Source organism: Epinephelus fuscoguttatus, linkage group LG11 (assembly GCF_011397635.1).
Source record: "Epinephelus fuscoguttatus linkage group LG11, E.fuscoguttatus.final_Chr_v1".
Taxonomy (NCBI): domain Eukaryota; kingdom Metazoa; phylum Chordata; class Actinopteri; order Perciformes; family Serranidae; genus Epinephelus; species Epinephelus fuscoguttatus.
Genome location: NC_064762.1, coordinates 22,272,823 through 22,298,287, shown reverse-complemented (window position 1 = coordinate 22,298,287; position 25,465 = coordinate 22,272,823). Strand labels below are relative to the sequence as shown.

Sequence of the window (25,465 nt, the reverse complement as noted above, 5' to 3'; positions counted from 1 at the left end):
TGCCTGTTGAATCCAACAAACCCATCTTCCTCTTCTTCCACTCAGTGTATGATGAGGTATAAATCCAGCCTCTGTCTCCCTCCTTCCTCTTATTCCTATCTCATCCCCCTCTCGGTCCCTCCCACACTCTTTCCCTTCTCCTCATCTCTCTCCCCTCCCTCTGTCTCTCTCCTCTCCTGAGTCCAAGCCCACGATGCTCATCAGTGGCTCCTCATCTCTTTGAAGTCTTTTCTCTCCCCTCTCCCTCGCTAATGGTGCGTTTGAAGTGTCACTCAACTCAAGGGCACCCAACACACACAGCTGGAGGAGAAGGCACTATCTTCTCCGCTATCTTATCTGTTGAGAACGTGCCGCATCAACTGCAGTCCCGCAAATGTGTACACACTCACACACAAACAGATGCATTTGTTGCCCATGTCCCTACGAAGAAGGTGAAATTTGGCACGACCACCGCCCCTGGAAACCGCATTAAAATAAAACTGCACAGCCTGACCAAGAAAAGGACATATTAGCATATTGATTTCAAAGATTGAATCAATCCTGATTGCTAATGGGGGATGTAGATGGAGGGGAGGCAGGTCAGATAAGGATTTTTCAGCCCTCAGACAGCTGAGAGATGGATCGTACAACAGGGATTGTAAATCAATATTTAAAGGGCAGTCCAGATGTTTTGAGGCAAGACATGCATTCAGGAGGTTGTTGTAAAAGTTTGGGACGATTGTCAGTGTTTCCTAGTCATCTGTCTGACTGTTACAGCTTTACCTTTTTACCTACCATGAAGCCGTATTCTTAAGTTTTGATTTCCTGTGATAACATTGGACGATTTAAGGTATATATAATCCCTCTCAATCATCATGTATAACCCACTAGAAGTGTATGGTAGTCTATTGTGGTATCTCTGCCTGTATTGTCTTATTTTCTTCTGATTTTCTCTGAGGGACATTTATGGGTGTAAAAAGGAGCAGGCATTCAAGAGACACAGTGTTGAAGAACCAGAAGTATAGTGAGGCAAAACACCAACGAGAGTGAATCTAGGGTTGACTTTTACTTTCACTTGCACTGGCAAGCCTGTTAACAAACAGTAACCGACAATCCTGCATGTATTTCTTTGACGTTCCATTGTTTTTCTCTACTGTTGCAGTCATTAAATCACTCTGGATCACAGCTTTGGGTAAAGCCTCAAATGACATCCTTTTGACGTGGTACAAAAAGGGTGATCAGTGAAAATGCGAGTTAAGTTGAAAGTGAAGTAGGAGGTATCTAGGTTCTTAAAAATCCGTGTCAAATAAAAAACCTTAAATTTTAAATATGCATCTTTTTCACCATACAACATTATACAGAACAGAGAGATACAATATTTAAAGCACATCGCTCTTAAAATCACATTTGCTCGATGACATGCTGCTGAATTCAGTGGAGAAAAATAGCAATGTCCTGTTCTAGTGTTTTTGTACATTTTTAGTGCCACAACTAAATCCTATATATCAGAAATTGTCAAGTTTAAACACCTTTTATTTTCATTGCATCTCTAACAGCAAAATGGATAGACTTCCATTGAACCCACAGACTATCCAGAGTAATAGTAGAAGTTGGTGAAAGTTTATTTCATCGCATTTTTGACAAACCAAAATCTTTTTAATCCCAGGGACTAGTAAGTAGCTTCATTAATGAATTTTTACACCACAGCTGATATAGGGAACCTATTATGCTCATTTTCAGGTACTTCATATTCTTTTTTAAGGTGTCTACCAGAACATGTTTACATGCTTTAATGTTCAAAAAAAAAATTATTTTCCTCACACTGTCTCTGCTAGAATGCCTGCATTCACTCTCTGTCTGAGACGCTCCATTTCAGCGTTTGTCTCGTCAAGACTCATACCGAAAAAGCCCAGTCTGCTCTGATTGTTCAGGCTTTCCGGGTCTTTCATATCTCAGTGTCTCTGCACCGTCATTGCATCTTAGGTATGACTGTAACAGAGTATAGCGACACTTACTACCATGAAAAAAAAATCACCAACAAAAGCTTCTAAACCAAAATTTCGTTACAACCCGGCTAGTTCCAGCAGGAATTTGATCGGAAATCAGGGAGAAATTAACACCATCAGCAACCAAGATCACGTTTCTTTGATGTTAGCATGAAGCTAAATGTAGCACTGTATATAATGTTAACATTTGGAGTAGCGTGTGTGGAGCAGATGACCATATAAAGATATCTGTCAAAATAAAAATAAAACTTTAAAAACAGAGTATCAAGAACAGTCTGAATCCTGATGTTTTTGCTCCATGATTTGAAACTTTGGCCATGTTTAATATGAACATACGACATTGTGATATTATATATGTGACAAAAAATAAGGAAAAGTCCCTGTAACTGTAGGAAGGATGGATGTGTCTATGTTTATTTTATCACAGTAGCTTTTATAAGTATGAGGAAATGCTGTCCAACAAATATCAACATCTGTCTCTTTATACAAACATGTCCTGTACTTTAAATTTGATTATATTCGACAGTATTTTTTGTTCAAATGGCTGCCTGAAACTAGCCCTAACTGAGGATGGACACATGCTTAGTTAAAGTATGATCACACTAACGACCCTCCTCTTTATCTCTCCTCCCTCCAGGCCACTAAGGAGGTGATAGAGCGCGAGGCTCCAGGGATGTCTCTGGCGATGCTGATGGGATCTCTCAACGTCACACCACTAGGCATGCTTTCTAGGTCAGACACGCACCTTCACCATGATGTAACCAAAGCACACATACTTTGATTTACATAATTAATTTACCCAATCCTTTATTTAAACAGTTAGTTCCAGAAATAAACTGTATATAGACAAAAACAACCTATACATGCGGTACATGCTAAGGTTAAAATGTCCTGTGACCTGACGTTGTAATTACAGTATTTAGATGTGATCAGAGAGCAAAGATAGTCACACAGTTATTCCAGTAGAGCCTTACAGATAAATCATGCACAGTGTGACTCCCTCCTGTTGGTTAAAGAGGCCCATCCCACCTTTAATGTTAGAAAAAAGCAGTGAGTGAATTAATTTATCAGCTGTGACAAAGTGCAGCACACTGTGATACACTGAATGGAGGCTTGAAGGTGGAGGGAGAGGCATATATCACCATTATCAAGCATACGTGTCACACTTTCCTCCTCTGTGTTTGTGTAAACTTTCCCCTGTGTTTGTATGTTACAGACCTGTGTGTGGGATCCGAGGGAAGACGCTCATCATTAACTTACCAGGAAGCAAGAAAGGCTCCCAGGTAGGAAAAACACAGCGAGGAGATGTAACAGCATCACCTCTCTTCTGTGGATGTCAGGGTTAGGTGAAGTTAGGCAAACAGATTCACCTGCTCACGGATCAGGTGCTGTGATTGTTTGTGTCATTCAAATAAATACACATTATGGTTGGAGGTTAGATCCCTAACTACTGTGCCTAAGTCAAAGTGTCCTTGAGGAAGACACTGAACACCTCATGGTTAGGCTTGGATGATTGCTTGCTGCCTTTGGTAAGTGAATGGGTTAAAGAGAGGGGAATTTTAAGGTGCTACGGATTAATCAACTATTTAGATCTTCTTTTGTATGTTGGTGTTCAGTTTTCGTGTTCTTTTTTTAATAGAAAATTCAATAAAGTAGAAATACATTTGAATCCTGGCATGCGTTGATGTATTTGTTGGGGCCACCACAATATCGATATTGACCGCCAGATTTTCAAATTTTTATTTTTATTTCCTTATTTAAAAATGGGTTAAATCTTTTTTCATTGTAGAGCTGCATGCAGCCCTGCTCTTCCTCTCTCAGGACAGTTGGTGAGAGTCTACCCACATCCACACACAGTGACTCCGCTAACTGTTAGCATCCCATGGCTAACATTAACATTAACTGTAATTAAGGGGTTTAACGTCAGTGTCGGTGTGAGTTTGTTGGTACCATTTATCAGCTCAGTGTTGGATGTTACAGTAGCTGCTGCTGCTGCTATGTGAGCTCGTGCTAACCCCCACAAACGTTTAACTGACCGTTCGTTGGCAGGAGAGTGGCTCCCGGGTCGGTCCTTCAGCACTGCGACCAACCTGTGTAACAGAAACATTAAATCTTATTAAAATAAACCTCAAATCCTAAATTTATTGGAGCTATAAGAATGGTGTTTCTGTACATCTGCATTTCTGTTTCACAGTGCTTTGTCAGGCTTTGTCTCAGACTCAGAGACAATTAATAAGAAAAGCAGAAGCTTGGAATATTCACTTTTAACATTTTTTTTCAATCTTTTCCTCTTTTCCAATTTCTCGTTTTATTTTATGGAAGTGATCAATGTAAGTGCACTTGTCCTTTAAACTCAATACTCAATAATATTAAAGCCAAATTTGTGTTGCATATTACATAACAATAACAAGAAAATAGTTCCTACATGAAACTACTCACAACAAGGTCTGTGGAGTATCTTGAGTAACCATATGATGATTTCTGGAAAGAGACATTGCTGTTGAGTTTTTCAAATGTATTTTTTAGCGCTTTGAGCACCACAAGCTGAGTACCATCTAGTTCCATTATATTGGAGAGAAGGCAGACATCTCTATGGCAACTCACACCAAAACAGTCTAGACTGATAAGTAGTGCTACAGGTGAGAGGAAAAATAAGTATTTTTAATTTTGGGGTGAACTGTCCCTTTAAATATCAATGTATCCTGATGCAATGGTACAAATGATATCTTACAAATTGGTGGTTTACATTTGGGTTAGGTTTAGGTAAAGAATCATGGTGAGGAACTGTCACATTATATACTTAGTGTAACAATGTGATGTATGGATGATCCTTTTTATGGGTGTAATTACTACACTTATGTGTTAATTGATCTGGTATTGAACGAGAGGGCTGCAGCCAGGAAACGGGCTACAGTGTAATCGTTTGGGGCAATAGCACGCTGTCAATGAACGTCCACTGAAAGTGCAGGCTCAGATTGTTTCCCCACAGAGAAATAATTTCTTTATCTTTTGCTTGATCCGGTTCGTTTGTTATTGTGTGTAACCAAGTCTCGCTCAAGGAGGAGTCTTGTTCTAAAGTCTCGCGAGTTGAATTGTTGCAGGAAGACAATAACAAACAGATCCAGATGAAGCGAAAGGTAAAGAAATGATCTATTTCTCTGTAGGGTCCTTTCTGCAGTGTTGGCAGACACTTATTACAACAATCAGAGCTTGTCAGTGGCAATAACAAATACTTTCACATGGGAAAATGGGTCCAGGTTGAAAAATACCAGTTTACCTTTAAAGTCTGTGAACAGTGGATCCTGTATCAGTCGCATATTTTGTCAAACTTTCCAGGTCCGGTTAATGCTACATTTAATGTCTGGTCTCTAACTTTATAACGCAGTGTTCCTGTTAAAGATATACTATACAGAATTTTCTGAAAAAGTATACACTCATACTGAAGTTATCCCTCTCAGTCATTGCTCTAGAAGTTTGGTGGCGACTGCCATCTGCCTTGATGACATCACAACTTCGAGACTTTCTTCTCTTGTTGCTAGCTTTCAGAGAGAGTAGCTCATGTTCACAAATATTGACTGAACTTTCCTAGGCCACGGATATAACATATTGGGATTATTAATTTAAGTGGTGTTCCCTTTTGAAAAATGGTAGCAATCAGGTGCCGGACCGTACACAGCATGAATCAAAGAGACACATTGCTGAAAAAACACAGATATAGTGAAGCGAAACGTCAAACGAGTGAATTTGGGGTTGGCCTTTACTTTCCCTGGTGAGTGTGTTTACAAACAGTAACCAACAATGATGCAAAAGTATCTTATGAGATTTGAAACCTTGAGCCCAATCTGAGTTGGTATCAGAGGAAAAATCAGTAGAGTAAACCTTTAAACCATTTTTAATTTGGCTTTCTTGCAAAACATTAAAGCCAACCATAAAAACCCAAATTTGTGTTGCATATTACATAACAATAACAAGAAAATAGTTCCTATATGAAACTACTCACAACAAGGTCTGTGGAGTATCTTGAGTAACCATATGATGATTTCTGGAAAGAGACATTGCTGTTGAGTTTTTCAAATGTATTTTTTAGCGCTTTGAGCACCACAAGCTGAGTACCATCTAGTTCCATTATATTGGAGAGAAGGCAGACATCTCTATGGCAACTCACACCAAAACAGTCTAGACTGATAAGTAGTGCTACAGGTGAGAGGAAAAATAAGTATTTTTAATTTTGGGGTGAACTGTCCCTTTAAATATCAATGTATCCTGATGCAGTGGTACAAATGATATCTTACAAATTGGTGGTTTACGTTTGGGTTAGGTTTAGGTAAAGAATCATGGTGAGGAACTGTCACATTATATACTTAGTGTAACAATGTGATGTATGGATGATCCTTTTTATGGGTGTAATTACTACACTTTATGTGCAATGTTCACAGTTGTATCGTGTGTAGTTTTTTTTATCTGCTACACTTATTTATTGTCGTATTTATTAGTGTGAGAATGTAATGGTTGAATGTTTGGAGACTGTGGTTTTAACTGTCAGCATCTTACACGAGTAGCACTTTTAATTTTGTTGTTTTTATAACGATACAATGACAATAAAAGGCACTCTGATTCTGAGTCTGATGTACGTAACTTAAGATAACTAAGCGTTGACTTTTGGTTTCACATGGGACACAAACACCAGTCTCCTGGGTCAAAATCCTGTGTGTGTTTGACCACTCTACCACCTGAACTGCCTACGCTCTTTAAACTATGTCACCTGACTTCTTCCTTTGCTCCCTCCATATGAGGGAGGACAGCCTGTAGCACATACTGTAGGTCACATGATCACAGCCTTTAAACTCAATACAAAATTAAAGCTAGGATAATAAAAGACGCCTGGTGAATTCGTTACAGGCGTATCAGTTTGTAGAACAAGTTTGTAGAACAGATTCAAACAGTTAGAACAAGAGGCTGCACTGCAACGTGCAAATCACTCCTTCTCTTGGCTGCTGTACACAATTTAAAAACTACAACACCCATAATTCAAGTATGAACTGCCGCAGCCAATGTGCAGCCGGTGGGAGCTGCAGGACGACTCAACCACCATGATCAGTTTTTAATGTTTTATCAGGCGATAACTGCTCCAGACTCTGCTCTAGGGTAATTTTCAGGACAATTAGGGCAGGATTTGGGATTCGGGACAACTGCTTAGATTTTGGGACTGTCCCGAATTTTTCGGGACGTCTGGTCACCCTAATCTTATGTGAAGGTCAACTTCACTTTAGACTTACCTTCACATAGCTTGTGATGCGTGAACAAATTTACATGCCATCATTATTGTATGTGTGTGTAGGCAGCATGTGTACAGTGTGTATGGATTTAAAGGTGTGTGATTTAGTGTGCATTCATTTGAATGATTTATTGATATCTGTGCACACAGGATAGATCTCTTCTTTGTGTTTGTTGTTTGATTCTACATTTATACATTTCTGTGTTTTGATGTATTTCTCTCTGTACAAAGGTACAGATGCAGAGTGCATGTGTACGCTTGTGTTTGTTCTCGTACATGCGAGCATGTTTGTGTAGGGTAATGTAAACCTTTAGGCGTGTGTGTGTGTGTGTGTGTGTGTGTCCGCCCACTGCTATCTCCATGTCCCCCTCCATCTGTCTCCCTCTCTGCTGTGCTGACCCACGCATCTGTCTCTGTCTCGTTACGCGCCTGCTTCTCCTGATCGATTTTAGTATTTCTTTTAATCAATTACGCCACCTCTCCCCCATCTGCTGCCATATTAGTGTCTCCCTCATCAACCCCCAGTTAAAGTTAACGGCACAAGCCGCCCGTCGCAGGCTTTTATTACGATGATCTCCTGTCATAAAGATAACGGGGAAGTCCAGCTGAGCCAGCCAGACGAAGGGCCTTATGTCAGTGTCAGCCGTGCTTCTTTTGGCTGCTCGTTTTGTCTCTTTGGCCTCAGTTACCCCACAGATAAAACACACTCTATATATCATACGCTGCTCAGATAGGGAACAGCTCAGTCACAGCTCTGTGTACTTTTGGTACAAGATATATGCTCTGGTTGATTGCATTTTGTCCGTATTGTGATGAGATCTCAGTTTTAGTTTTTATATATGATGGTGGTGAGGACATGAGATGGTGCTCTGGAAAATCTCCAAACAAACTTGCCTAACTGATCTGAGAACATCATGACTGAGTGGAAATTTGTAGTGTTCTATGTCTGTGTGAATGCTTTCATGAAAACAAGAATCTTTGTATAATTAGAAAAGTAAAATATAAAACACTTCTATTAAGTTTCGTAACCTACAAGAGACAGTTTAAATATAAATGGTCAGATTGAAGCAGCATAGAATGAAATATTCTGATTCTTTGCATCGTGGGTTAAAGGGAAACTTAGGTATTTTTCAGCCTGGACCCTATTTTCCCATGGTTTCCCATTGTCTCTAAGTGACTAATGGGAAGAACAACTTTTGAAATTGATCTGGTATTGAACGAGAGGGCTGCAGCCAGGAAACGGGCTACAGTGTAATCGTTTGGGGCAATAGCACGCTGTCAATGAACGTCCACTGAAAGTGCAGGCTCAGATTGTTTCCCCACAGAGAAATAATTTCTTTATCTTTTGCTTGATCCGGTTCGTTTGTTATTGTGTGTAACCAAGTCTCGCTCAAGGAGGAGTCTTGTTCTAAAGTCTCGCGAGTTGAATTGTTGCAGGAAGACAATAACAAACAGATCCAGATGAAGCGAAAGGTAAAGAAATGATCTATTTCTCTGTAGGGTCCTTTCTGCAGTGTTGGCAGACACTTATTACAACAATCAGAGCTTGTCAGTGGCAATAACAAATACTTTCACATGGGAAAATGGGTCCAGGTTGAAAAATACCAGTTTACCTTTAAAGTCTGTGAACAGTGGATCCTGTATCAGTCGCATATTTTGTCAAACTTTCCAGGTCCGGTTAATGCTACATTTAATGTCTGGTCTCTAACTTTATAACGCAGTGTTCCTGTTAAAGATATACTATACAGAATTTTCTGAAATAGTATACACTCATACTGAAGTTATCCTCTCAGTCATTGCTCTAGAAGTTTGGTGGCGACTGCCATCTGCCTTGATGACATCACAACCGAGACTTTCTTCTCTTGTTGCTAGCTTTCAGAGAGTAGCTCATGTTCACAAATATTGACTGAACTTTCCTAGGCCACGGATATAACATATTGGGATTATTAATTTAAGTGGTGTTCCCTTTTGAAAAATGGTAGCAATCAGGTGCCGGACTGCATACAGCATGAATCAAAGAGACACATTGCTGAAAAACACAGATATAGTGAAGCTGAACGTCAAACGAGTGAATTTGGGGTTGGCCTTTACTTTCCCTGGTGAGTGTGTTTACAAACAGTAACCAACAATGATGCAAAAGTATCTTATGAGATTTGAAACCTTGAGCCCAATCTGAGTTGGTATCAGAGGAAAAAATCAGTAGAGTAAACCTTTAAACCATTTTTAATTTGGCTTTCTTGCAAAACATTAAAGCCAACCATAAAAACCCAAATTTGTGTTGCATATTACATAACAATAACAAGAAAATAGTTCCTATATGAAACTACTCACAACAAGGTCTGTGGAGTATCTTGAGTAACCATATGATGATTTCTGGAAAGAGACATTGCTGTTGAGTTTTTCAAATGTATTTTTTAGCGCTTTGAGCACCACAAGCTGAGTACCATCTAGTTCCATTATATTGGAGAGAAGGCAGACATCTCTATGGCAACTCACACCAAAACAGTCTAGACTGATAAGTAGTGCTACAGGTGAGAGGAAAAATAAGTATTTTTAATTTTGGGGTGAACTGTCCTTTAAATATCAATGTATCCTGATGCAGTGGTACAAATGATATCTTACAAATTGGTGGTTTACGTTTGGGTTAGGTTTAGGTAAAGAATCATGGTGAGGAACTGTCACATTATGTACTTAGTGTAACAATGTGATGTATGGATGATCCTTTTTATGGGTGTAATTACTACACTTTATGTGCAATGTTCTCAGTTGTATCGTGTGTAGTTTTTTTTATCTGCTACACTTATTTATTGTCGTATTTATTAGTGTGAGAATGTAATGGTTGAATGTTTGGAGACTGTGGTTTTAACTGTCAGCATCTTACACGAGTAGCACTTTTAATTTTGTTGTTTTTATAACGATACAATGACAATAAAAGGCACTCTGATTCTGAGTCTGATGTACGTAACTTAAGATAACTAAGCGTTGACTTTTGGTTTCACATGGGACACAAACACCAGTCTCCTGGGTCAAAATCCTGTGTGTGTTTGACCACTCTACCACCTGAACTGCCTACGCTCTTTAAACTATGTCACCTGACTTCTTCCTTTGCTCCCTCCATATGAGGGAGGACAGCCTGTAGCACATACTGTAGGTCACATGATCACAGCCTCCTGGCTCATGATTACATGGGTTATGTTCGAATTACAGTGCTTAGTTACTTTTTATAGGTGTGAATAGTGAATGCGAGCAGCCTGTCAAGATACTGGATATTTCTTTTCTTTCTCTCACCCTCCATCTCTTATTCTCTACTGTCCCTGTTTCTGTTTTTCTCTTGTTTCTCTTTCTTTCTTCTTCACTTTTTATGTCTCACTGTCTTTTGTTGCAGTTTCTTTTTGCTCTCTCACCGAATCTTCGTCTCTCTCCAACTCTGTCTCTCTTAATCTCTCGAGATCTCATCCTCCCTGTCTCTCTCACCATCTTCCTCTCTTTCTCTCTGTCTGTCATCATCTCTCGTCATCTCCTGCACCCCCCCCCCCAATCTCAGAACAGCAGTGCCTTCCCCTCTTCCTCCATCCTCCTCTCTCTCGCTTGTGTGTCTCATCCGCTGGCAGTATATCCAGGGATTCTGCTCTTTAGTGTTCTTGACAGTTACTCTCCTCCAGGACAAAACAGAGAATAAGAACAGAGGAGGAAAAAAAACCCCACTCCTGACGTACCTAAAAAAAAAAATTCCCGGCACGCAATGAAAGCGATGAACGGGAAAGGAGGAATGTCTCCAGGCTCTTGACACCATCCTCACGCCTTCTTTTGCCCAATCCTTCCTCACTTCAGCCCAACGCGCCCGGCTTTCCTTTCCACATCTTCCAAAAACGCTCAGATGTGGGCTTCAAACGCACCAGCAAGAGGCATAAACAGCCTACTGTGTGCTGAGGGGTTTGGGATGTGTATGTGTGAGTGAAGGTGGGGTACAGGGTGGAAAGGTTAGCTTGCGGCTACGCATCAGGGCTGGCGGGCTTGTGGTCAACTGCTGAGATTAACCCGTTCAGTCTCTTTCATCTCCTCATCTGAGGAGTCCCTCTGCTCTACTTCTTCTATTTCTCCATGCACAGTGGTGGAGGAGGCTACTCCATTCATGCACGCATCCTCGTGTGGATCTGCGAGATTTCAAATTCAGTCAAATCAAGGTTAACGCTGTCATATTTAATCCAGCCGCTGATATGCACACACAGAACTGGATGTGAAGTGGAGAGGTTGCAACGAAAGCCGGCGTAGATACTGTAAAGCGTGGGGGCGATTAATAATGTATCTTCTCAATGCTTAAAATACACAGGAAGATAAATAATTTCACAGATTAGCTCTTGTCTTGGGAGTGAGGAGAATGGAGCATTTAGCATAGCCGAGGAGCCCACAGGCACACTGACACACAGAGAGACACCGGAGAGAGAAACAGAGATGGAGGGAGGGAGGGATGAGCAGAAGGTAGTATAAATGTAGCCAGAAGGAGGCGCTGTGATCTGCAGAGGTTGAGGAGGAACTCTGCTTTAGATTCTGCTGCCTCAAACAGGGTCACACACTCTATTTGTTACACAGAGCTGAGCAGATAACAGTATTCCTGGGTATAGTGGTGTACCTGAACTGCAGAGGGAGCCAGCAACACTTACTGTGTGTCAAAGAAACACCTTTATATCTAATTTTCCTCTGTACTGAGGTGTAATTAATCATATTTTCACATCACCTTCCATTTTATTTTGCTGTGGATGCTGTTTCCTGTTAATGTAAACTCAACACCTCCTACGTGTTAACTTGTAGCCTGGATAAATGCAGGGTAATCTACATTCCCACAGCCCTAATTTTATCAGTAGTAATGTTACACTCACCAATATGTTCCTCTTACTCTTTTTCTCTTGAACCAAATGTTTTTACTCACTAATTATTTCTAGTTCCTCTTTTTTTTTTTTGCACAGATGTTGTATAGTGATGGGCAGACCGATTTATTTCACAGTATCAGTTCCTTCGAGTTGGTACATGTAAATGTAGTCAACAGTTGGAACCTTTTAAGTTGGTATACTGTCTGCAAACATGGCGTCAGTTTCTGCGTGACACTCCCTTATAGTACATGCACATTCGACAGCTAAACTTCTCTTAAATGCATCACCAGTCATCAAGTTTAAGTTCATTTTAATACATTGGTTCAGTGTCACACTTGTATGTAGGAAGGCTATGTAAGCTCAATATGATGTTACAGAAATGTCACTGTTAATTTTACGCAAATCACTTAGTTTCAAGGCTATCAAATACAGTGTAAATGAGGAAAGGTCAAAAGGTCATTTTGCCTTGATGAAGATCCAGGTAGGATTGAACATTTTTATTAAACTTGTGTGGCATGGAGTAAGTGTACAGGTGTTACTTTTTTCTTAAGGTTCACAAGGACACTTGGTGTGGGAGCCTCCCTGGCTCGTAACCTTTAACCTACTTCCATTAGGCCTCTGCTGTATCTAACACTGCTATCACAGTAGGGGTTAAATGAGCAACAGATATCATTAGGTGAGAAGTTCAGTTTCATCAAAACAAGTAAACTTATACAACACATGCTGAACATACTATAGGTTAAATATGGTCAAATACCAGAATTTTCCATCACAGGCTTCAAATGTGAAGCAATTGGTGGAAGTGTTGAATGTCATTGACTGCAGTTTAACTTCGATCACAAAAACAAAATGGCAAAGTTGAAGAGATGTAAAATAATTAGTGAGAGAAAACAATAGACCCTCAGGGGCACCCAGTAGCTCACCTGGTAGAGCAGGTGCCCCAACCTGTGGCCCTTTGTTGCACCTCGTCCCCTCTAATAAAGGCCCAAACAGCCATAAAAATAATCTTTAAAAGAACAGACCCTCAGAAAGTCAGAGTAAGTAGTATAACATGAAGCAGTTGTTGTACTGATGTAATCAAAACTGTGGAAATACACATTGTGCTATATTTAACATGTGACAAGTAATAACAGTAATATGTTTTTTTACTGGTCTTTATTCAGTGTCGGGGTTACACTGAATTGTGTGACCCATCAGAATCCATGACCCTAACCATTACCACTCAGCAACTCACAAAACTCAATGATTTTTAAGAGAATCTCTTGCTGGGTTACAAAATTTGATGGGGCATAGATTTCGTTGCTACACTAGCCTTTATTTTGTTCATGCTGGCTGCTATTGTTTGAGCCATATATGAATATCGACTCAAGAAACCAGAGGCCGTATTCACAGACATTCTGAGAATATTCTCAGAGAGCTCTTAACTTAGCCTAAAAACTTTAGTAAGGAGTCCTACCTTAGGAGTGATTTAGGAAAATCTCAGAGCAACTTTCTAGCGTTATTCTGTTGGTTGGGAAATGTGTGTGTATCCCTAATGACATCGGCCCCAAGTATTATTCCTGCATGATCTAATCTGTAGAATTTCATTAACTCAGTGTCATCCAGTGTTTGGAGAATATGTCTTGGACCTCTTTGTCTTTCCACCTTTTTTTTTAACCTTAGGAGCTTTTTTAAGGTCTAAGATGTTTTGTAAATAACTTTTATCTTTAGAAGGACTTAGTCTTAACTTTAAGGGGAAATTCTAAGAAAACGTCACAGTCTTAGTTTTGTGAAACCATCCAAATCCCTTTCACTGATCATCTTCCTGTCCTTACACTCTCCCTCTAGGAATGCTTCCAGTTCATCCTGCCGGCGCTGCCGCACGCCATCGACCTCCTGCGGGACGCAGTGGTGAAGGTAAAGGAGGCGGCGGACGAGCTGGAGGACCTGCCGTCGCCTCCGCCGCCCCTCTCGCCGCCCCCCAACAGTTCGCCCCACCGCCAGACGGAGGACAAAGGTGTGCAGTGCGAGGAGGAGGACGAGGAGAAGAAGGACAGCGGTGTGGCGTCCACTGAGGACAGCTCCTCCTCCCACATCACCGCCGCATCCATCGCAGCCAAGGTATTGGGATGGAGGAGAGGAGAGGGGGAGGGGTTGTTGTTGTTGTTGTTGTTGTTGCAGTTTTTATCTGACGCCATCCATTTCAAACGGTCATCTATACATGTTCACACGTCATTCATGAAAGCATGTGTAAAAGGTGCTGTAGCATTTGAACATTAGTGAGTCATTAACCATTGAATCTGAAGACAAGAGTGTAATTACTAGGAACAAAGACAACTTACAGCATCTACATTGAAATATACAAACAGGAAGTTAGTTTATTTAGTAAAGGCAAAGGAGACAAATGGAGGCTAGAGAGCAGACAACCAACATCTTTGACAGGCAGCAGTCAATCTGAAGGATCCATTGTGCGCAGTTTCAGTCGTGTTGACCAGTGAAATTAGTTTACATTAGTTCAGATATGAATCTGTTCGAAGGGAAACACACCATCTTCAGCTCAAAGGTTTTAATACTGTGTAAGGCCCTGATCACACAGAAAGCGTTTTAGCAGCTGGAGGCGGCGTTTTGTAAATGTTTTTAATGAGAATGAATCTTTTTGCTCGCTGTTTTTGTGTTGCGACACGCCTCACGTTCCTGCGCTCTAGGCCTGAAGTGCTCTGAAATCCTTGAGTTGAAAAAACTTAAACTCAGAGCAGAAAATAGCCCACGTCATCTTTTTTTTCCCCATTGTCCAATTGGATGATTTGAGAGGCGGGCCATCTGTGGTTGTCATGACAGCAAGTTTACAGTTGGTAAACAAAGGAGGAGAAACTGGCGGGAGCAGCTGCTGGATACCCAGAGCTATACGACCCGACATTAGACCCCCGAGTCATCCTAAAATATGCCTAGAAACGGGCATCATGGAGGAGAAGCTCCTGGACCAAGTGGTGGTACCCCCCATGATCCACCCTCTTTTTTAGGGTCTCATGTACCCACACAGATCTCTGTTTCCCTGTGTCCAACAATCTATTAACGGACAGCCTCTCATCCTCAACCAGAGCTGCGGCAAATACCCTCTGCCTCAACATTTTAGTAACAAGCAACTTATTCCTGAAAAATAAATTAAATTGATAAATTCACAGTAGATTGATGACACGGAAAAAACAAGGCAGTGCAGTGCGCCTCGGGTTTTGAAACCTGCAAAACTCTTTCTGTGTGATCAGAGCCTAATTCATTGTCTTTCATTTTCACAAGTAAACAAGTAGGTTAACATATGAGATGTTCAGAGAAATCGTTTTGATCAGTGGTAGATTGGGTGTTTGATAACACTGAAATTTGATCAAATATAGATGCGTGATTTACAGAGTGTACTGTTCTCAGATACGCCATCAGTCTTTGAAGAAGTTCAAAGTTGTAGCATTCGAGCGTAATGCCTGCTGATCCAGGCTGCTAAAATGGCTGTCATGATGCTGTGTCATACCAAAGGTACACAATTACTCTGAACATGACACGCTGATGTTTTAAAATGCTACAGGTAGCACCTTGAAGTGATAGATTTACTGTTTTTCAACCCATACCTCAATATAATGTCTCTGCTGGGCTGAATTATGGCCCAACTGGACAATCATTTACACCTTCAAAACTATGATGGATCACTTTTTCAAAAACAGGAAGTACACGGTCAAACATTTTTATTTCTTTGATACTGGACCTGCCATCATCCTGAGCTCTTTAGCTCACAGAGATCAAAACCAATAATGCTTCTCATCAACATTTCACAGGGGACCTATCATGCTTTTTCGTATCCTCTGTCATATATATATATATATGTATATGATATTACAAAGTCACATGTTTATTTTAAACATGGCCAAAGTTTAAATTGATAACGTAAATGTCTATAAAAGTAATCCCTGTGAGCAGAAACCTTCAGACAGTTCTGAATATTCTGTTTGAAATGTTTGTTTCTACTTTCGAGATGTCAGCTCGTGACAGATGTCTTTATATGGTCATCTGCTCCAGGCATGTTACTGCAGGTGTTTACATAATGTAGCCTACACTGCTACATGTAGCTAGGGATCTTAGCAGGCCTAAAAAATCGGGCTCGACCTTCCATGAACCTGCACAGTTTCTGTCCAATCCAAGCCTGATCCAAGACCTAAACACAGCAGCAATTTTGGGCCTGTGCCTGATTAAAAACCGAAATCCCTGCTGTAAAAATAAGTTATATAAATCTATTATTTTGTATATATTCTAAAATATTTGTTGATATGAAACAACAAGCTGACACACCACTTCTCCTTCTTCTCTTACTTACAGTATTTTGATAGTCTGTCGTCTTGTGCATGACATGTTTGGCAGAATGGGCTGCGTCCCTTATTGTGTCTAGTGTGCATGGCAGTCCATAGGGATGCAGCACGCAGATGATGATCACCACTCATCGCTTCATGTTGAGCACATCTTTCTCAATGCTGGGGAGGCAGAGGCAAACACTGCCAACCCCCCCCAAGCCCTGTTCTTTTCTGTCCCTCACTTTCCCTCTCTCAGTCACAGTGTACCAGCTTAAGGATACAGTGAAATTATTGGTAACTTTCATTTATCTAGCCCTGTCATTAACAGCAGCCTGCCACAAATAATGAGGTTTATGCCTTGCCTTATTTGGACTTTGAGGTGGCTTTTAGGTGTGACCAGCAGCTCTGTAGCCTTAGGAGGCTTAAATTTAGCATGGAGGTCAAGTGTGCGTAAAAATGTGTGTTCATACCAATTGGCTGAAAGGGAGGGCTGGCAATGGGAGCCTGTTGTCAAAAGAAGCATAACTTCCAAATGGATTTATGGACTTGCCCAAGATTTTGTGGAAAGACTGGTCATGAGTCAGTGAACAATAGATAAACTGTATAAAAAAAAAAAAAAAAAAGGGGCAACTGTGAATGCATCACCTACAATTTTATTCATCTTCCTCCAGTAGGGACATTTCCCAGAAATCAAAAACCAGCCAAATGTAAATATGTGGTAAATACGTGGTCATGTGATACAGTATTGCCCCTCTTTACAAGTTGACCAGGAGCACCCAAATCCTCCATTAAATATACAGTGTGCCTGGTGCATAGTGGATTACAGGTTTACCTAGGGCAAGGATACACCCAGTGGCCCTCATTTATGAGCTGAACGTACGTCAGAAAACTGAGCATTTCCATGCATAGCTTGGCATTTACCAATGTGGACGTGAGCAGAGGTTACGATCAAATCTCATGTCAGGTCTGACGTCAGGTTTGAGTCAGCGTGGACTTGTGGTGCAGCAGTAAAACTGGCTAATGGAGAGTTGTTATATTCTGACAGACATCTAAGTATTTACAGCCACATGTTCATCATCTTAAAAATGTATAGTGGCCATATAGACATGCGCTCTCTCTATAACAACTGGCAGTTGCCTCAGTCTGTGGGACTGGCTCCAGGCTGACCGAAGGATGAACACCGCAGTCGTACCTGGCTCTACTGAAAAGTTTCCTTTTTTAAACACTGACAAACCAAAGCTTGTTTATATCGTTTATTATTAAAACGTCATTAAAAAAGAATAAATAAACCCACAACAGTGTAATTATTTAAATACTAGTAGCCTAGGTGATTAAATTTTTACCGTCTGTGTCTCCTCCGCCACCTGTCATGCCCACAATAGAAGCAGACCTGATACGCGCAGCCGCACGCTACTCGGTCGGGGTCAGTTATAAGCTTTTATATGAATATCATAACAACATTAAAATTATATATATGTAGGCCAAAGGCTGGTACATATTATGGATGTACTGAACGTGAACTGAACTTCCTGTTATTAAAAAGTGAGCTGCGTTATGATTATAAAGTCTTGAGTTGAAAAAGAGTGAATCTCTTCCTCAACATGAGTTTGTCATATATCTCTGTGTATCATATATCATGACTGTGTGTCTCTTCATATATCAGAGTGTGTGTGTGTGTGTGTGTATTGTGTGCAGTCACATGTAACATCAAGTATCTCTCCATACCCATCATCCTATCCTGCCCTGTCTGCAGCCTGGACCCTGCTTTATGGCTCTGTTGTCAGGGTAACATCCCACTTCATTGTCCAGTCACAGAAGGAAGTTGGTAAGACTCCGCCCCCCGATATCTCATTATTGTCATCACTACCATGTTTCATTTCTGAGGTCATTCATCTGCATCAACCCTGTCAGTGGGTGTGGATGTTTCTGGCATCGGAGGTGTTGGAATATCTGTCCTCTCGTCTAGTTTCTGTGTTCAGGTCTGTAGCGTGTGGACATTGTGTGTAGTATATGTATGATCTGGAATATTAGTGTGTGTATGTGTGCTGCCTGTGTTTACGGTGCGTGGTGTTTACATGCACGTGTGTCTGCGTACGTTTGTGTGTGTGTGTGTGTGTGTGATCTCAGATCCCAGACTCCATTATCTCGCGGGGTGTGCAGGTGTTGCCCAGGGATACAGCCTCTCTCAGCACCACGCCCTCGGAGTCGCCCCGCGCCCAGGCCACGTCCCGCCTTTCGACCGCTTCCTGTCCCACACCCAAAGTGAGTACATGTACAGTGAACACACTCACACGCACACTGTACACACTTACAGACACAAATTTATCATGTGAGGACTTTACGTTGACAGTATTCATTTCCTAATCCCCGTGTTCTCACGGCAGCATTTACAAGCAGACCAGATAAAATGCCTTGTGCGAGAAAGCTGCTCTTGATTGGTCAGAATTTCCATGTGGGAAAAATCCAGGAAGTAAACAAAACGTTGAAGAAGAGTACACTTGCAAGATAAATGTGACACTTTCTAATGTCACAATGGAGGGACAACTACGCAGGTTGATTTTAGCGCTGCTCATCGTGGACTATATTGCTGTCATTGTTCATTGTAGTCAAACCATACAGTTTGAAAATGAGGCGCGGCTCCAACTAGAAAACAATGTTTTGATGCATTGGATGTGCTGAATGTGCATATTAAGGCAGTACAGGAGGAGGTGCACATTAATAATCCTCCAGGACTGTAACATGCTCATGTTTAACCCAAACAATGTGTCATGTGACTGCAGTTGGTTCAGATCCAGGTCGGAACACGTTCTCACCACAAATGAACCGCACCAGAGTTCCTTTGTAACCGGGTCAAAACCACCTCTTCAAGAAGGTCTCGATCCAGTTGTTTTCGTGCGCACCTGAGTGTGATTGCTGTGTTCACACCTGCCCAAACGAACCGCACTGAGGGGGCAAACAAACTTGAGTTCAATTAAACCGAACCAAACAGGGCAGGTGGGAAAGCACCCTTAGGTTCTCAAGAAAACTGAAGCAGCACCAATATGGCAACATTTTGGATTTGAAGACAGTGAAAGAGTCCTAAATGGCCACAAGTGATGCACTGAGCCGTTTTTAGCTGAACTTTTGTCGTATGGTCCGTTTCTGTTCACTCCAGCACATAGCTGATAGGTGTGTGGTTTGTCTACATGATGTGACAGAAGTACGTATTTCAGGGATTTGATGTGAGGAGCTGTGATGTAAAGCTATGCATCGCTGTAGTCGAACACTTGTTTGCTGTCAGGACATGGTGTTATGTTCCTCTCAAGAGCAGCTGCTGAATCAAGTGCAATGCCTACTGGTAAAATTCAGTATACTGGTCTGTTCATGTAATTGGCTTGACATCAAACTGGTTAAAAATTTTCACACAGATCGAACTCTATTGCAATGTATGGATTTAATCCTCAAACTAACCCTAAATGTGATCCTGATTTTAAATGTAACCTTAAACAGAAATCCTGAATCAAAACCTGCCCTTTGGAAAGTCCTCAGCAAAAGTCTGTGTTATAAAGCTAAAACAGGTTTTCACCAGGGCAGGAGTCCAAGAACACACACCTCCAACAACTCACACACTGCATATGTTCATACACACACAAGCCCCACTGGTTGTCTGCCACAGCTCAACTGCGTTTACCTCCACAGGCCATGGTTATTGTAGCTATACAGTTTGTCATTTACATGTATGGTTTCTAGTCTGTCATACTCAAAAAGACAAATACTTCTCATTGTGTTTCACTATTTCATTTCAGTAATTCAGTCCCTCCAGGATTTTCGCAGCCTTTGTTTGGGATTGTTGCGAGCTAAAATGCCTGATTTCAAGGCAGCTTTTCGAAGAAGTTGCAATGCATGTTACAGTGTTTGTAGATATTTTTTTTGTAATGAAATTCTGGGAGCAAGTGAAAATAGCAGAAATAATTTTGTGTGTAAATTATTAAAAATGTAGCCTGACTCATCAGATTTAGATTGTGGCTATTAGCATGTCATTGAGCCGCTGATGTCGGCCTGCATCCTCCCTTCTTTTTGCTATCTGTGTGTTATCGTTTTCAAATCCCCTTCACTACAGGAAACAACAATAACAACCTCTGAGCTCAGAACTTACACACTGAAAATAGCATGTTTTGAAGATTTGAACCGTGCAATAAGGCACGCCTGCTTTGTTCTTTTAGTCCATTTTTGTAAAGATCTACAACGCAAAAAAAACAAGCTCAGACTCTGTCTCACTCAGTGTAAAGGCCCTGACACACCAAGCCGATGGTCGGTCAAAGTTGGGCCGTCGGTGAGCATCTGTCGCCCTAGTTTTTGCGGCGTGTCCCGCACCGTAGGCACTTCAGCGTTGGCGTCAGCGGCTTTTCAGCCGATTGAGCATGTTGAATCAGCAGGGGAGCTTGTTGGTGAAAGAGATCACTCTGATTGACTGTTCAGGTGTTATTACCTTGCCCCTGTAGCGAGTGAATCTGCCTGTAGTGAAACCAGGGCTAACCGGTGCTTCCCCCTCAGGCTCCACTTCACTCAGCTGCCTGACAGACCCGCTGCTTCTTCCCACTTTAACCTGAATAACAAACCTGAGTTAGCTGGGAGTGTTAGCCGCAGCATGACTGGAGGGAAGCACAGCCTAGCCGCTAGCCTCCCAGCTAGCCCTGGCTCTCCGTTTGGATCCACCCAGAGCACCGAGCCCTGGTTTGTTATTCAGGTTTAAGCCCGTGGAGGTGCTGCAGAGCTCAGCTGCACAGATAGGAAACCCCTCGGCTGACAGGATGTACCACTCTGTCACTCCGCTCTCTCTCACGCAGGCACAGAACGTACGTTCTACCTGGCCGTCGGATGTAGTCTTTGTAGTGTGTTCAAATGCAACTGACACAGGGCAACGTGAGGTGACGTAGACAACGCAACAGTTGGCTTTCATCGCCGCTAGTTCTTTGATGTCGGTTTGGTGTGTCAGCACCTTAAACGTTCGACCAGAACATCCCAGATGCTATTTTGCCAGAGCACCATCGCTGCATCCTGGGCGTAGTGCTGCCCAAGATGACTCTGATTGGCTTAAAGAAACAAAAACAAGCCAGAGTATCTTTTTCCCCTATAGCACAAAATTATCAATTGATTTAGTGATTCTAGCCTTTCTGTAGTGCTGACAGAGACTTTTATAAATCAAATAGAACTCGTTCCATTGAGAATAAAACCACACAGCTCTGAGTTTTTTAGTTAAACCACACGAATGTTACTACTAACCATGCACGTTAAATCAAACACATCTTGATTCTTTCAGCACCTCTTTTAGATCTGCATGGTGCAGCCTCTCTCATGGTGAATTGCTTGTCTGGTCATGCGTTTTAGCCATTCTCCAGGTGTGTTCTCCAAGTGTTTGTCATTTGATGTCATAATACCGCTTTTGTGCAGGACCTTAGGGAACTGCCTCTCAGGCCTTGATGGTTAATGCAAGACGTTGGTGTTGCTCATCAACCAGAAAAAAAGGAAGTAAGTTTTGTGACGTCATGTGGGGCACTGCTATGATTGGTGAGACATACAGGAACCTAAGATGATTGGTCAAATTTGCGGAAGAGTTGCGGCGATTGAACAAAAATGCAAGGTTGCACAGAATTAACAGGGATTGGTTGAATTTGCATCAGCTGTTGCGATGACAACATCCTGGAGGGGCTGGTTATTTCAGCGAAAGAAAGATTGCACTGCTTTTCTTTTTTCCCCCCCAGCTTGACTTTTTTTTTTTTTTTTATCGCATTTTGTGTAGCTAAAGTGTTTTATTTTATTTATTTATTTGTGTTTACATCTTAATTTCAGTTCAGGTTAAAAAAGTAACAGTTCATTTTTGCAGCACTTCACATCTCACACACACACGCAACAGTCTTGACCAGTGTTCTCTTTCAGTGTGTCAACTTTGTAACCTGTTCGTTTTGTGTCTGTTTCAATGTGTTTTCTATGTAACAACCCTGTTGTTCAAGTGTGTGAGTGTGCGTGTGTGTACTTGTGTGTTTCTGGAGACAGCAGGTTGTGGTTCTCACGCTTGGATGCTTAAAGAATTATTCCCCAGGTTTAATTCAACACATTGCAATTATTTTTTAAAACTAAATACCCTCAGTCTGCTTTGTCTGTCCCCGCTTTAATGGGATACTTTAACATTTTGTCTACTTGTGTGTTCCTCTTTCTCCCCAAAATGTTGTTGCTGTCACTGTTAGCACTCGGTCTGTAGCCCATAATGCACCACATGTTGACGGCTCTCAGGTTCGTTTGGGGCTGATGGTGCCAGTTGGTTACAACGAGGAGTGCTAACTTGTCTTCTGTTCAAGTGACACAATTCTTGATGCAAAAAAAGCAAAAATTGTCATATGAAATGTCCAAGTATCCTTTTATGTTTTCATCGATTTCTCCTGCAGGTTTTTAAAATGCAGAATGGCGACAGCTCTCTTTCTCTCTCTGTCACTGTCTCCTGTTTCTCTCTCTCTTTCACCTCATCTGTCAGTGTCACGTCTCCATGTGTCTCCCGGACAGCAGGCAGGTGCTGTGGGAAAAGATGAGGGGGTTGCCATGGGAACAGAGGGATGGGATGTTAGTGGAAGAGGGAGGGTGGGCGCATAGGCGGGTCATGAGACAGAGGAAGCAGCCAGAGGAGATCTCTCTCTCCGCTCGGTGTTCGTGGAGCGATGAGAGGTCAGCGCCAGAGAGCCGACTGAACCCCGGCAACAATGTTTTTTTTAAAGTCTGTTGTAAATGTAGATATTTGAATATGCAGTTGTGCTGTATGCAAAAACAATCAGTCGAGATGTGGAGAGCTGAGCAGCACATTGTGAGACAGCACAGGGAGTTATAGGAAAGTGTTGAATTCCTGGATTCAAGCCGCAGCTTATGTGAGGCTTAAACCTGCTGAGGTGTCACTGAATGTCCTTTGACTACACTGTGTCATTATGCATTACACCACTATATCTTATTGACAATCTTGTGTTTAAGTTTTGATTCCTGGACTCCTCAGTCTGCAGGTGTTTGTGATTTCATCCTTTGTCTTTGCTGCTGCTGGTTACATTTATATTTCCAAATGAATACATTAGCAATAGCTTGAAATTCAACAACATACAACAGCTAATATTGTTTTTTGCAGTTTTGACTTAGGCGTGCACAGCGTGTGCATGTTTGAATCATCGTTTCCTGTGGAGCGAACAATGATGCTAAGCATTGCAGCAACAGCACTTTGGGTGTAGCATACCACTAGAATTTCACTCTTTAAAAGTACGATCAGAGTTCTTTCAGTTACAGCTGTGGTCTTGGTCAGTGGCCCTACACGTCAGAGTGTGACGCTCTAGGTATCCCTCCAGCATCAGTTTTGGAGGATCAGGGAAGACGCGTGAATATACTTTTCAAAATAAACTTCTGCTTCACAGAAAATACACATTCTACTCATTAAATGAACACAGTCTTTCTTCTCTTCAAAATAAACTTAGAACTTTGGTAAAAATCTTGTTTAGGTTAGCAGGTGGTTCGGTTTAGAAAAATAACATCATGGCTGTTCATTAAGTAGGTATGTTTGTTACTAACATAATACGTCACTAGCCTAATACACCACACATACTAGCGTACTACGTGGTTATTAAAATAACTTGATTGACTTTTGGTTTCAAACAGGAAATGAGCAGCAGTCTCCCAGGTGAAAGTCCAAAGTTTGTTTAACCCATCCACCTCTCCTCCTGACCTCCCTGTGCGGATTTTCTCTCTTTTTATACTATGGCAGTTTCTCAGAAAGCGTCAAAAAATGCTGCTGCCTAATGCGTCTCATACCACCACTAAAGGCTGCTTTGCTTTGTTGGTATTTGATGAGCTGGAAGTGAGACCAGGTTGCGCTTTAAGTCCGGGTAAAGCAAAAATAAATATGTGTAGTGAGTTTGTCACACCACAGAAAAAAATATGTCATGGACCACCCAGCCAAATTTGAATGATTAAAAATTTGGCAAGTAAATAAAATTAGGTTTTAAAATTTTGAAAAAATAAGCAGTATTCTTTGCTCTGAGACATTGAAGGCATGTTTGCTGAAGAAGCTGAAATAAGGATCGAAACCGCTGTGAAGTGACAGACTCTCTGTAGGAGCTAAGCCAGTAGCACAGTAACATACATACAGCCAATGGACTTTCATTATCAGCTAAATCAGTAGCACACAAACCCTCCAAACCAGGGAGCGAGAGCCACTGCACAGCTATAGCATCTCGTTCAGCAGCTAACGGCAGCTAACAATGATTGTGGCTTTTAAACCACCAATTTAAACTTTAAACCCATATTGACCACTGGCCACTTTTCAGGAGGACGGTTGCCAGTTTCTAGCTTGTGCTGAGTGGAAATATATGGTGTTACCTTTCTGGTTTTATCTTTCAAATATCCCAGTGCTTTCTGGCAACCTGGCCCATACTGTTGACCCAATCCTGCGCCACTCCTTTGTTCTACACTGTGCTCTGCGCCAGTGGTGTAGTGGAGGGTATAGCCACCTGTTTTTCTGCTTGTTTACAGTGTACTCGCCTCTCAGCCAAAAAGCCACTGGAGTATATAGGGGAGAATACCCACTTCCTGCTTGAAATCTATCCATCTACCCAGCAATACCCCCACCTAGTCAACTATCACTGTACCACTGGTCTGCGCCTGTTGTGGTGATCACAGCTTGTATGACTGATCATGATCAGAGATCCTCAGACTTAGCCAAGGTGTTTCTGACCTCAGCTGAGCTACAGAGTGTGCAGCTGTAAATAATTGGACAGTCGGGAGCTTTATTGCTGCTGCTGTTGTCCCAGTGCAGCTACTGGCTCCACTGATGCAGTGAGGTAGTCATCTCCCATCAGCCCCCCCACCCCCTCGCTTCTCTTCCCTTGACCCAACATCCAAACATACAATCACACCTGTCTCTCCACTGAAGCCTTTCTTTGTCAATGACCCAGTTTGAGCATCGCTAGCCTGTCACGATCACATGCCAACCACATTAGTCAGCGTTTGTGTGTGACGTGCGTG

At 41.7% G+C, this 25,465-nt stretch overlaps 1 protein-coding gene across 9 annotated transcripts in view; it reads left to right on the top strand.

The window, feature by feature from the left end:
* The window catches only part of gphnb (gephyrin b), a 163,364-nt gene that overhangs the window by 72,771 nt on the left and 65,128 nt on the right, over positions 1-25,465 (top strand). For 8 of the 9 annotated variants that reach the window (XM_049590269.1, XM_049590267.1, XM_049590268.1 and 5 more), the window contains exons 5-8: positions 2,623-2,717; positions 3,202-3,268; positions 13,956-14,228; positions 18,566-18,700. In XM_049590269.1, coding sequence (XP_049446226.1) covers positions 2,623-2,717; positions 3,202-3,268; positions 13,956-14,228; positions 18,566-18,700 — 570 coding nt within the window. The remainder of the gene's footprint in view (positions 1-2,622; positions 2,718-3,201; positions 3,269-13,955; positions 14,229-18,565; positions 18,701-25,465) is intronic. The other variant, XM_049590266.1, reaches the window with a different exon arrangement.